The 13,763-nt window shown below is 36.0% G+C and overlaps 1 protein-coding gene across 13 annotated transcripts in view; it reads left to right on the top strand.

The window, feature by feature from the left end:
- Window positions 1–13,763, top strand: part of MLLT10 (MLLT10 histone lysine methyltransferase DOT1L cofactor) — a 249,767-nt gene that overhangs the window by 215,291 nt on the left and 20,713 nt on the right. For all 13 annotated transcript variants that reach the window (XM_055331277.1, XM_055331278.1, XM_055331276.1 and 10 more), the window contains one exon: window positions 6,260–6,438. In XM_055331277.1, the coding sequence (XP_055187252.1) occupies window positions 6,260–6,438 (179 nt within the window). The remainder of the gene's footprint in view (window positions 1–6,259; window positions 6,439–13,763) is intronic.

Below are 13,763 nucleotides of genomic sequence, written 5' to 3'. Positions count from 1 at the left end.
GGGGTCTTCAGGACTTAGTCCTAGACTGACATTTTCTCTTTTACAAGCAAAAATGCACTCTTTCTGTTCCTTTTTTCACCACCTCAGTAAATGATGCTTCTAATCACTAGCCAATTCATTCATAATACTTTTCTTTATCTACCAAATATAGCTTATCATTAAGTTGAGTGCATCTGACTTCTTAGATGCACTTTCAGATTCATCTTTTTCTAAGCTTTTCCATAACACTACCACTTTAGTTCTGAGGGACATAATCTTTTACCTAGACTGCAGAATAGCCTTCTAAATGACCTTTTTGTTTCCACTATTCCTCTTTTTCAGTTCATTTGCCACATAGCAGTTAAGAGGATGATCTTCTAGAAAACTGTCATGCTGTATTTGCCTTAGGTATCTTCCCATGGGTCTTAGTAGAATCTCTAAGCACCTCTACATGGTTTGCAAGGTCCTGTGTGATCTGTTCCTTCCCTTCTCTCCAGTTTGTTCTACTACTCTCTCCACTGTGCTTTACCCATATTACCTAATTTTTCTTTACTGTTTCATTGTCTTTTGAACAAGCCTTTCTGCTTTACTCTGTTCACTTAACACCTGCCTGTCTAGACTTTAGGTCTTCGTTTAAGTATCATTTTTTCAGACAGATATTTTCTTCTTCCTAACTTGTCACTCATGGTACTCTTTCTCTTCAGTCATAGCATTTGTCACAATATATGGTTACCTGTTTGTTTTAATGTTTGCTTCCCTAATTAACTTATAAATTATTGGAGAACAGAGATTTTGTCTATCTTGTTCCCCACTTTATTCCCTACTCCTAGCATAGTACCTGTCTTCTAGTAGACACAATAAATATTGGATGGATGGATGAATTAGTGCATCATTGCTACCCTTTATATCCTTCTATATCTCTGTTTCTACCTTCTATCCTGAACAGATGACTTTCAGGTATTTTCCTAGAGTTTATGCATAAAACAACATATACCTTGTGGAAATAGAGTAAGTTAAATAGAAAGCAGTTACAGAACAACCTAAGGAGGATTATTTACCTTTTGAATAAAGTTCTGGAGGTCTTAGTAAATTATTTTTTCATGCTGTACCAATCATACCCTGAGGTATGAGGGAGTTTAGGAGAGTCAGTGATTGTTATCTTCAAAAAAGATTTAGATATTTATACTGCCTTATCTTGATAGGAAAAGATTTTATTTGTTCTACTTATAGTAGTAACCTGTATACCAGACAGTTTCAAAGTGTGATAACCACATTGAACATTTATCTGTGCAGTTTCCTGTTTATGCTCTAATGCAATATAAAACAAGTTTAGAGATTGGAGATCCTCAGTCACCAGTTTTTTGCTTTTCAGTGTTACACTTTTATGTATATTATTACATGTGGCAATGGTATTTTCTGTTTTGAAGGAGTATTAGGGACATTAGAGAACCTAATAATTATAATACTGTACATTCCTGACTTAAAGATAAAACTTTAATTACAGCAATAACTCTGAAGTAGCAATGGCTACCATTATGAAAACTTAGTGTGTATTAGGCACTGCTACATGGTTGTTCTCAATTAAAAGCCTTTAGGATAGCTCTTACTTGCTTTTATAGAGAAGAACAATATGGAGGCTCAGAAAGTTTATGTAATTTGATTAAGATCACCTAGGTGGGAGAACCAGGATTTTTGTTTCAGTCCAAAAAAGTTGTGTTGTTTTTCCTTTTTTTCCAGCATAGTGTCTCCAGCTAACTTTTAGTTTTAAGAGTTAGAGATTCCATGTATGTTCTCCACCATTAAAAACTTAGATTATGGGACGCCTGGGTGGCTCAGTGGTTGAGCGTCTGCCTTCAGCTCAGGGTGTGATCCCAGGGTCCTGGGATCAAGTCCCTCATGGGACTTCTTGCAAAGAGCCTGCTTCTCCTTCTGCCTGTGTCTCTGCCTCTCTCTGTGTGTCTCTTATGAATAAGTAAATAAAATCTTAAAAATTAAAAAAAAAAGGAAAGACTTAGATTATTAGCAGTCTACTTTTTAAGGTACTTTTGCTGCAGAAGCTGAGTTTTAGTGCTTTTCTCTGGAACTCCTCTGTCTCTTCCTCTGAACTTAAGTTGTCCTTCATGTCATGTGTCCTTATGGTACCAGTATTTCCCTCCAATATCATAGTAGCTTATGAATACATATTAGCTCTGCTGTGAGACTATTAGTTCTTTGAAGGCAGAACTCGTTTCTGTTCTTCGTTATCTTCAGTGCCTTTTTTATAATAAGAACCTCAATAAATATTTATTGAATGAACTATGAGGTAATGAACTTTTAAAAAAAAATGAATTTTTCTCAGGAGTATGTCTGTCCCTTGGAATATAAGGTTTATAAATACTTGTTTCATTTACATGCTGTCTCTTTTCTGTCCTTCACAGCCAAAATTCTTAAAAGAGTTCATCTTGCCAAGATTCATTCTCTCATTTAGTGACTCCCCTTTTATGGACTGACCTTAAATACCAATGGAATTATTTGATCTGTTTCTTTGAAATTTTCTAAGTGATTTTTTTTTGAGACTCTCTTTTCTTATTTTGTTCTTTGTGATGTTTGTCTTTAAGTGGTAACATTCTGTAGGATTCTGTCTTTGGGCTTCTTGATCATGCTGAAAACTTTCCCTGGTTGATCTCATTTTACCGTTCCTTGGCTTTGACCAGCTTCCACATTAGGAGTTGTAAGTCACATATTTATAGGGACCAGATAGGTAACATAAATGAGTGACGAGGTGAAAAATAAGGAATGACAGGACTGGGCAGCCCTGGTGGCGCAGCGGTTTGGCACCGCCTGCAGCCCGGGGTGTGATCCTGGAGACCCGGGATCCTCGAGTCCCGCGTTGGGATTCCTGCATGGAGCCTGCTTCTCCCTCTGCCTCTCTCTCTCTGTGTCTATGAATGAATGAATGAATGAATGAATGAATGAATGAATGAATAAATCTTAAAAAAAAAAGAATGACAGGACTCTGGTGGATTTAAGAATCTATATCCTAGCCAAAGCTCCAGCAGATTATTGCTGTTTCAGAATATAGAACCCAATATTGACAAGAAATTAGAATTCACTTTTAAATGTGAAGTTTGAGGGCCCCTGGGTGGCTCAGGGTCTCATGACCCTTGATATCAAGCCCTTCATTGGGCTCTTCACTCAGTGTGCTCAGCAGGGAATCTGCTTGAGATTCTCTCTCTCTCCCTCCCTCCCCCTCTCTCCCTCCACCCCCTTCTCCCCCACCCCTTTTCCCCCTCCTCCCCACTCCTCTCCCCCTCCACCAGCTCAGGCATATGATCTCTCTCATATAAATAAATCTTTAAGGAATATTTCCAAATTAGTTTTTTTAAGTGAAGTTTCAATGTTTCTAAATATGAATAAATTTAAGATTTCAACACAGGATAGGTCAACAGAAAGCCTTCTTGAGTTTTCACGAGTTTCTGCTAACTTTATTATTCTTCTGACTCCTGGATTTATATCTCCACACCTGATTTTTCTGAGCTTCAGGCTGATCCTGTTCTGTTCTAGACTATATAGAAGTTCTAGACTATATAGGAGTTCTATGTTCCACTGGCATCTCAAAGACCATGATGATTAACCTGAACTTCAAACTTGTGTTAGGAATTGATTTCAGTAGCTATGAGTATGAATCCTGATTCTACCATCTATTGGGCCACTAAGCAAATTATTTCTTTAAACTTCTGTTTGCTCTTGTGAAGTAAACAGTAATGTTTACTTCATTGGCCTATTATGCTAGCATGGTGACCTACATATAGTAATCAAATACTGGATGCTCCCATTTGCTATTCCTGCTTCAGTGACTGGTATATCACCACTCCAATGCCCACTTAACTGATATTTAACAGTCATCCTTGACTCCTTTTTATTTATTCTTCAGGTCCTATTAGGCACCAGTCCTATGAACTTTGCTTTTAGGTTATCTCTTGACTACTGTTACTTTAGCTTAATCTCTGTTTTTGCTCTTCAGTATTATTATAGCAACCCTTCAACAGCTTTCTCAGTCTCTAATAAATCTCCTCCCCAATCTAGTCCTAGCGTTGTGCCAATGATTGATGTCTTGCTTAAACATCAGTCTGATCACACCAAGCTTCTGTTTACAATCCTGTTCAGTGGCTTCCGGTTGTGTAAATTTTTAATGTTTTGGCTTTTAATGTTCTTGATCTAATTCCTGCTTATTTATTAGCCTCATTTCATGCATAAGCTGTGGATAGTACTTATATGTTCTTATGTTTCTTCCTCAAACCATCCTTCACCTCAGTTCTACAGCTCCTTTAGAAGTAGCTCTAAAGGCATCCATTTCTTCCGGTAAGTTTTTTGACCCTCATCCTCTTACCCCAGGTCTGGGTTAGATACCCCTTTTTATGTGCTCAGAGCCCCTGAGGATGTCTCTATCATAGCACTCTTCACAGTCTTTTGTAATAGTCTCTTTTTTCTACTAAGCTTCTTGAAGGCGGAGACCACATATCTTGAGTGGCTTTGTATCTCCAGGGCTTAGAATAATGTCTGGCAAACAGTGAGTGCTCAGATGTTTGCGCGATGGATGCATTTGTTGAGTGAATAAATTATCTTTTTTTCTGGAGAAATTGTAGATATAAAAAGGATCTTAGGACCCTTAATTATGGTTGTAAGACCTTTAAAAATGTCCCAATTCCTTTATTTCCCATGTTTGAAGATTATGGGTACTTTTATTTATTATGAATCAATAACATTTATGTTGTTTAGAACAAAGTAAATCATACTATTAATATAAATAATTACTGTTGCCTTCAAGAGCTGTAGTTTCTCAGATTGATTGATTTTTATTGCAACCCACTTAGGTTCATTTTTCTTGCTTTCCTCTTGTTATAGTGTCTAGTTCTTAGGATCTTACCGTTTCCTACCCTCCCAGGAGCCTTGGTTTATATCAAGATTTCTCAGCTTCCACGTTCTTGGCACTATGAGCCAGATAATTCTTAGTTGTGAGGAGCTGTCATGTGCATTTTAAGATGTTTAGCATCATCCCAGGCCTTTGTTACTGTGTGTCCATAGTGCCTCTTAGTTTTGACAACTAAAAATGTCTTCAGACATTGTCACACGTCTTTGTGGAGCAGAATCATCCCTGATTGAGAACCCTACTGGTTTATAGATATTCCCATCTCTCATTTTTATCCATAAGGAGCCTATTCTCTGTCAAGCATATAAGCATGATCTCCCATCTTTACAAAAAACAAACAACTTTTTTTTTTTTTTTGGTAATTCCTCTTTCATCTTAACTTTTGCTCATCATCTCTCGCCTTCTTCTTCCCATCTACTTTTTAGAATGAATTATTTCACTTATTTCTCCCTTTCTTTCTGGCTTTTAATTCCATGGTACCTCTGAAAATGCTTTCAAGCCTTCCATCCTCTTTTCCTGTGTTCCTGGAAGTGAATATTACCATCACCTAGTAGTTCACGTTGTTGTTCTTAATCCTCTGTCCCCCTACATCCCTGCTCCTCCTCATCCACCCCATTCAGTCATAAAATCTTTTTATTCCACCTCCTGAATATCTCTAAAATCCACTTGTTAGTCTTTGGATCTCAAGTCTTGTTCAGTTCCATTTTATTTTCTATATTATAACTTGGATGACTTTTCTAAAATAGTCTCTTCCCATGTCAGACCTTCTTTTTTTTTTTTTTAAAGATTTTATTTACTTATTCATGAGAGACACAGAGAGAGAGAGGCAGAGACACACAGGCAGAGGGAGAAGCAGGCTCCATGCAGGGAGCCCGACGCAGGATTCGATCCCGGGCCTCCAGGATCACGCCCTGGGTTGAAGGCAGGCACTAAACTGCTGAGCCACTGGGGTTGCCCCAGAACTTCTTAATCATGAGTTCTGGGGCTCTAGTATCTGCATTTTGAAAAGCTTAGTAGGTGATTTTTATGCAACTCTATAATCGCTTCATTTTCCTATTAAGAAATATTTCTTTGCTTTTAGGAATTCCTAAAACCCTTACTGTTGTTTTTATATGGCACTTCCTGATGTGATTGCAGGCTTTTGGCAAAGCCATTTTTGTTAACAAAAAATGATTTAAATTCTTTTAAATAAGTGTTTAGTGACAAGTCAGTATTTGGTCATCTAGTTATTGATACACCACCCATAAAATTTATCACTGAGGGGAGGGATCAGGAGGAAATGTGGGCATTCTAACCTAATGATTAATAATATGTGTCTATAACAAATGTGACGGCTAAGTTATAAAATATTTTAAAAATTTTTTCTTGCAGGTATTTATAACAGCAATGATGTAGCAGTATCATTTCCAAATGTGGTATCTGGCTCAGGATCTAGCACTCCTGTCTCCAGTTCTCATTTACCTCAGCAGTCTTCTGGGCATTTGCAACAAGTGGGAGCACTCTCCCCATCAGCAGCATCATCTGCAACCCCTGCTGTTGCTACAACTCAGGTAATCATTACAGTGCTATGAAGTAACCTGTAGATGGCTTTGTCGTTTTTGAAAGTGAGTTTGATTGGAGAAGAAAGAAACCTTGTATAGAAACCTTCCTATATAAATTCCTATAGGAATTTATAAGTATCTCCATTTGTTTTGACACGTTAGTGTAAATAATAGACATTTTTATGTGATATTCATGAGAAAGGACAAAAGAATACATTGTCATTAACTGATTCTTTTCAGTTTCTGAGTTTCTAATTTTTCCTGATGATGTAAACTAATAATTTGGTGGGAACTTTTATTCTTTCTTAACCAACAGAGCCACCTAGGTGCCCCTACTTTTATTCTTTCTTTCAAAAAATAGGACTTAGTTGGGTGACTGGCTGGCCCAGTTCGTAGAGCTTGTGACTCTCAATCTCAGGGTTGTGGGTTCAAGCTCCAAGTTGGGTGGTGTAGAGATTACTTTAAAAATGGGATCCCTGGGTGGCGCAGCGGTTTGGCGCCTGCCTTTGGCCCAGGGCGCGATCCTGGAGACCCGGGATCGAATCCCACGTCGGGCTCCCGGTGCATGGAGCCTGCTTCTCCCTCTGCCTGTGTCTCTGCCCCCCCCCCCTCCCCCCCGTGACTATCATAAATTTAAAAAAAAAAAAAATTTAAAATCTTTAAAAATAAAATAAAGAGTAGGACTTAGAAAGTGTGAACTAATTTTGGACTTCTTTAGTTTTAAACATTCTTTTTATAATTTAAAAAATCACAGAAGTGCTATATGATTATCTGCTATCTAAATTTTCAAAAACCAGTGTAAGAGTGGGATTGATCCCTACAAATACTGTATTGTTTTCCTTCTAGTCGAAGAGAAAGAATGTACATAAATACTGTAAATAAGTGACTGTGTTGGTGATTGTGCATTTATCCCTTTACTTTTAGATCTGTAAGGTTACTAGTTTTCAGGAATCCTTTAAAAACAAAGCAAGAAAATCATATCTTGCTTTTTAAATCAGAAAAATCATAATTTTGCATTATATAAATAAGGCAGTAAGTAGGCAAAGCTGCGTTTGCACGCGCACACACACTTTACCAAAGGTAATACATTAAAATTCCTAAAGTATATTTTTTATCTGTTTAGAATTCTTTATAATTTTACCCAAACCTCTAGTAATAAATCTCTTAGTGTTTAGAGAAATTTTTAAAGATTTTATTTATTTATTTATTTGAGACAGAGAAAGAGAAAGGGAATGTGCAAGCAGGGAGAGGAAGAGGGACAGACAAACTTTGTGTTGAGTGCAGTCAGTCTCAAGGCTTGATCTCACGACCCACAAGATGATGCCCTGAGCCAAGATCCAGAGTTGGATGCTTAATTGAGTGAGCCACTTCAGATGCCCCAGGAGAAATTTATAATGGAGACAAATTTCTTTTTTTTAAAAGATTATTTATTTATTTGTTTGTTTGTTTGTTATTTGTTTATTTATTTATTTATTTATGATAGACATAGGAGAGAGAGAGAGAGAGAGAGAGAGAGAGAGAGAGAGAGAGAGAGGCAGGCAGAGACACAGGAGGAGGGAGAAACAGGCTCCATGCCGGGAGCCCGACGAGGGACTCGATCCTGGGACTCCACTGGAGACAAATTTCTAATTACAGTTAGTTAAGTAGGTTGTTTGTAGGTTGCTGTAAATTTATGCTCTATGTGTGTGTTCATAATTTCCATTGTACAGGCCTTTAGAATATGTACACGCTTTTTAGTATTTACTGTAAGCTGTACATCAAAGTGCAGTATTAGTTATTTTTAAAGTATGTAATGGTGCAATGCAAATAGTCACCATTATAATTAGGTCAGGTATTAGAATAAATAACAGTTCGGCACAGAAAACCAATGGCGTGATTAGTGGTATCATGTTTGAAAATGAAAGTTAACTATGTGGTGAACCTCTCACCTGAATAAGGGGAGTTTGACTAATTTAGAAGAGTTTTTTTTGTAGCTCTTTTCACTAGCCCTGGTGAGGTAGCCAGCATACCAGGGGTGTGGGGTTAGAGAAGGTGAAAGGATAAATGAGAGAATGGTTCTTGTAAATAGTTTCATCTCTTTTAATTAAATGTAGCCATATGCTGTTGATAGCTTTCTATCCTTGGACAAAGTCTCACATGAACATTTTCAGCGTGCATTTTTCTTTTCTTTCTTTATAAAACTCTGTTTTAATTACTCTCTGGTTAATTCCAGGCTGAATTAAGAAAAAATCTCATTTCTTCTCATTCATTATGTTTGTGGTTTTGGGGGTTGGCATTAGGGAGGTGGGTGGGGGAAGTGGTGGTGAGGAGAAATTTATAGCTAGAGGGAGAATTCCACTTAACATATGACTCAACCAAAGAACAAAGAAATCATAGTTGCAAGTAATCCAGGATTCAGTCCAATTAAAATCCTTAGTGTTTATCCTCTTTCCCTGTTTCAGTAAGATGGGTTTCTTATAAATATGATCATCTAGTTAGACTCATGCTGCATGCTGAGACAACAGCATCTATGATTCTGTCTAGCAGTCACTGCTTTCTGCCTTCAAGCTGAAGCTGATTTAGCCTGGCTTATCTGGTGCTGCTGTAGCAACCATCAGTCTCCAGGCAACTGAGGCACGTTGACCTCTCTGTTGAACTGAGTGCAGAACTACTTCAATTTAGCTGCCGGAGACAATAGTATTGGTATTGAATGTGCAAAATGTGAATTTTCTAGGCAATGTGCGGGGGAAACAATACAAAAATATTTAGAAGAAATTGAATGTTTAATTGGGACTCTTAAGATTATGATGTACTTGGTAATTGAATCTTCAAAAATGACAAGTTTATTTCTGTTTAACTTTAATATAGGCCCTGTTTGTTTTCAGATTGCACAAGGCATTGTGTTTAGGTAATCAAATGGTAATCTGTTATTTAGAGTTTCTTTATAGGTAGTTGATTAGCAATGCTATAATTGAGTTAATTAAAATTACTAATATTTAAAATGTAATTATAGGAGTCTTGTTACAGTTATTTAAAAAAATCATCACACCAGCAAACAAATGTTTTAAAAAATATAAATCAGAGAACAGAAATGCTAAATTTGAATAATATTTTTGTCTCTCTTACTTTTTTCCTCCCAAAAAAACTTGAAAGTAGTAGATTTTAGTGACTGGCTTGGTGCCAGTATGAAAATCCAGAGGTCATTCTTGATCTTTCTGGCCTTGGTTTTTTAAGTAAGATAGACAGGCCTCTTGTTTAGCTTATTTGTTGTCTTAAGAATTGTTCCCTGGAAAGTGGTCAGGGAGGTAAGATCAGGAAGAGCTTAATAGAAATTAAAAACTGAGAACAGAATTGTGCTTTTAATGGAGGAAAAAGGAGACACTTGTAAAATTCTAGGGAAAAAAGTAATGCTTAGCAGCCCTAATTTGAAAAAACCTTTAAAAAATGTTTGATAATCTAGTTTTATATTCTTCAGTGTTAAATCCTTTTATTTGTTTTTAGAGTAATTATTCTTTCACAGAAAACAGCAATATAATTAATAGTTTCTTAACATTATTGGAAGATAGAACTACTGTCCGTGCGGGTTTGTTTGTTTGTTTTTTTAATGATGTGCTCTGTTCTTGTATCATGAGTAGAGGTATAAATTAGTTTCTGTAGGTGTGTCATTAATTTTTCATTTTACCTTTCAAATTCCACTCAGTCTTCTAGTTCTCCGTTAATTCTGTTTGTCTTTTGGGAAAAATTCAGGTGCTTTTTTTTGAAGGATGATTCCCTTAATAGAAGAATTTAAGACCAAATGTAATGAAAAATGGTTGTATTATATTCTGCATTCTGGGTTTTGCTTTTGGGCATAGTCTTCATGTAGATAACCTGATTCTTTGTTTACTCTGTGTTACTATTATAAAAAATGAATTTAAAAATAAATGAAGGAACTTTCAGGGTTTATTTATGTGATATTCAGTAATTGCAGATGTTTAATATTTTTAAGGTACAATTAGTTTAGTGACTAATGTTTTGCACATGTCTGTGAGACTTTTACTTCCATCAGCTTTGACTGTTTCTTTTTCCAGTATGATAACTTTGGTATACGTGGGTGTGTGGAGGGAGTTGTCTTTAGATTTCGTAGTCCTCAATTTCCTTTCAGATACAGTCTGCACTTCCATTCTGTTCCTTTCAGATAATGTCTGCACTTCCATTCTGTTAGAGAACACGGTTCCATTTCCTAGGCAGATAGACCTGACTTCAGAGGATCTCTGACTTGATTGGTCAGACTGAATGTTTCTTTTATGTTTTAAGTAATTTCATAATAACTTGTAATTTTAAAGATGTTAACATTTTGTGCAAAATAAGTTTTTATAAAGTGCTTTGTAATGTCACTATTGGGTGATGAAAAAGTTAAGTAACTATGCAACATCACATGTTTAATAAGTGGTGGAACTAAGTTTTGGAAACAAGGCAGTCTGACTCCAGAGTCTGATCTCCAAGTTTACTAATCATTACCATAAAATGAATTTCCCAGTGATGTGCCTCTGCGTCAAGAGGTATCTCTTTGAAAAGCATTATTAGGAATTTTACTGTGTTCATTTGTGTGACACAATGCCAAATAGAAATTTGAGTCAGAAATCTTGAATTCTTGGAGCTTTGCTACTAACTAGTGTGACTGTGGGCAGATCTTAATTTGTGGGTGTCGATTCTTTTTGTGTGTAAGATAAAATACTTATAAAAATACCTGTCCTCTCTCTTATGAGGACTGATATGTTATGAACTTCAAATGAGAGTAAGTACATTGTAGACCATAAAGTATTTTGAATTTAATGGTTATTATACTGGTGTTACAATTATTATAGGACTCTTAGTTTCAGCTGTTACAGAAACAGCCTGTTTATCAGTGAGATAAATTGTACAGAAGCACTTCTCTTCTTTTTTTTTTTTTTTTAAATTTTTATTTATTTATGATAGTCACAGAGAGAGAGAAAGAGAGGCAGAGACACAGGCAGAGGGAGAAGCAGGCTCCATGCACCAGAGCCCGATGTGGGATTCGATCCCGGGTCTCCAGGATCGCGCCCTGGGCCAAAGGCAGGCGCCAAACCGCTGCGCCACCCAGGGATCCCCAGCACTTCTCTTCTTAAAAATAGTATTAAAACATTTTCTGTTAAAATATATCATTTTATGTTAACATAGATATATGAATTTTAGCTATTTTTAGATTTAGCTGTTGACTGAGGTCTTTCCAGTTCTTAAATTATTTCAATAGCTGCTTTAATTTTAAGGGACTTAATTTTTTCTGAAAAAGATGGGTGATATATTGATTAGGTATTAACCAATTAGGAAACCTGCTTAGAATTGGTTGGTTATTCTATACAGTCCTGTTGTCCAATCATGAGTGTTCAGTGATGGTTTAACAACAATTTAATCCCTCCCACTACTTTATAGAAACTCAATTGTGGGGCATTTCAGCATTAGCCTAAACAATGGTTTTGAATACGTTAAGCTCCTAACAATTAGGGAGCAGTTTGGGGCATTGAATAATGTGGAATGATGCAATTGAACCTGACAGCTTTAACAGTCAGCCTACTCATGGGACCTGAAAGTTGTTCACACTTGGTTTCATCTCTCATCACACGCTGAGTATTAAAGCCTTACTGGTGGGAGCTGACACAGAAATGGGGTCTGTTATCAGAATATGTTTCATAGTGCAAAGTTTGAATTGAGTTGGAGAATATATGAAACTTTCCATTGTTCTCTAATTTTTTCCTGAAAACTTTTCTAGTCAAATTGTGTTTGCAAACTGAAAAATATATATAATCATTAAAATATTTGAATCCCTATATTATATTTGCACTATTGCTTTGTTATATAGAATACATCTATTAAAATATCATTGCATAATGAGACATTTATACCATCTAGTTTTTCTTAAGGAAATAGGTTTTAATCTTTGAAATATAGCTGTGTTAATATAAAAATATAATCAATAAATGATATTCTCTAATGAAGTTTATGGAAAATATGGATGTCATAATAGCATATGAAAATAATTTCTAAAATAAGCTAAAATTTGAGTGCTTACCATGTGGCAAAGGATTCTTTATAAGCCCTGTATACTAGCTCAGTTAATTCTGGCAATTTTCTTATAAGGTAGGTGCTATTATTAGTTCCATTTTTACCCTTGGAAATTGAAGGACAGAGAGGGTTAGCACCTTGCCCAGGTGAGAGAGCTTGATTTACTGCAGATACAGTGATGATGAAAAGTTTTTTCTCCTAAGAATGTATGTGAAATAGAAATTTTAAAAGTAATATTCAGTTTAGTGAGTCTGACAGGATATTAGAAGAATGTATTTTTAAATCGTATGTCAGGGTTGGAACGCTTGAAGAAGCAGCTCTAATGTGTTTTAGAGTTTGTTTGACTTCAATGTTTATTGACAGGTTAATTGTACATTTAAAAAATGCTTGCTATAACCCCTTCCTGTATGATGGAAGGTATTAAGTTTCATATCCACCTCTAGATGATGTATTGCTGTGATACTTTCCAAAGGTGAAGTTTTTATAGGTTTTGTTCTCTCAAACTTAATTTCTGTTGTTTATTCTTTATTATTCTGCCTTTACCAACATTAGAGAGAAAAAAAAAAAACCTAACAAAAACTATCATCTACTTTAAGTTTGCTATTCAAATAACTGAGAAGGCTTTAGCATTTTTTTCCTCCACAGCTGACTCTTTTAGAAGGAACCAAGTGCCTATGAATTTGGTAAAGTTACTTTACCAGAGATCTTTTAAAATTTCTCTATGGTCATAAGCAGGTATTTGGAATATGGAAGGTGAACTGTTACCAACAGGGGAAATTTCAAGCTGAAATGTCATTTTAATCTTGTTAATATTTTAATATGGTCCGTGAATCTACTTAGGAAACACTAAATTGATTTGAGTTTGAATATTGTCTTAGTATATTTCTAGATATTTTAGCATAATAACTTATTCCAAATTTCCTTAGGGTTATTTGACTCAGGCACCTAAACATGGATTTTTTTTTCAAAGTGGCTTAAATTTACCTCAGGAATTATTCAATTTATTCTTACTCATCTTGCCTTTGGATCTTTTTTTTTTTTTTTAAGATTTTATTTATTTATTCATGAGAGACACACAGAGAGGCAGAGACACAGGCAGAGGGAAAAGCAGGCTCCATGCAGGGAGCCTGATGTGGGACTCGATCCTGGGTCTCCAGGCTCACACTCCAGGCTGCCCTATACCCTATACTTCTCTTAGTGAGGCTTTTACTAAAGTATTAGAGTGAGTATCATATAACGTCTGGAGTGGAAGTAGTTCCTTTTAATTGTTAATCTTGGGAAGGAAACAAAGT

Source organism: Nyctereutes procyonoides, unplaced genomic scaffold (genome assembly GCF_905146905.1).
Source record: "Nyctereutes procyonoides isolate TBG_1078 unplaced genomic scaffold, NYPRO_anot_genome, whole genome shotgun sequence".
NCBI lineage: Eukaryota > Metazoa > Chordata > Mammalia > Carnivora > Canidae > Nyctereutes > Nyctereutes procyonoides.
This window is presented reverse-complemented; position numbering and strand designations above follow the sequence as displayed.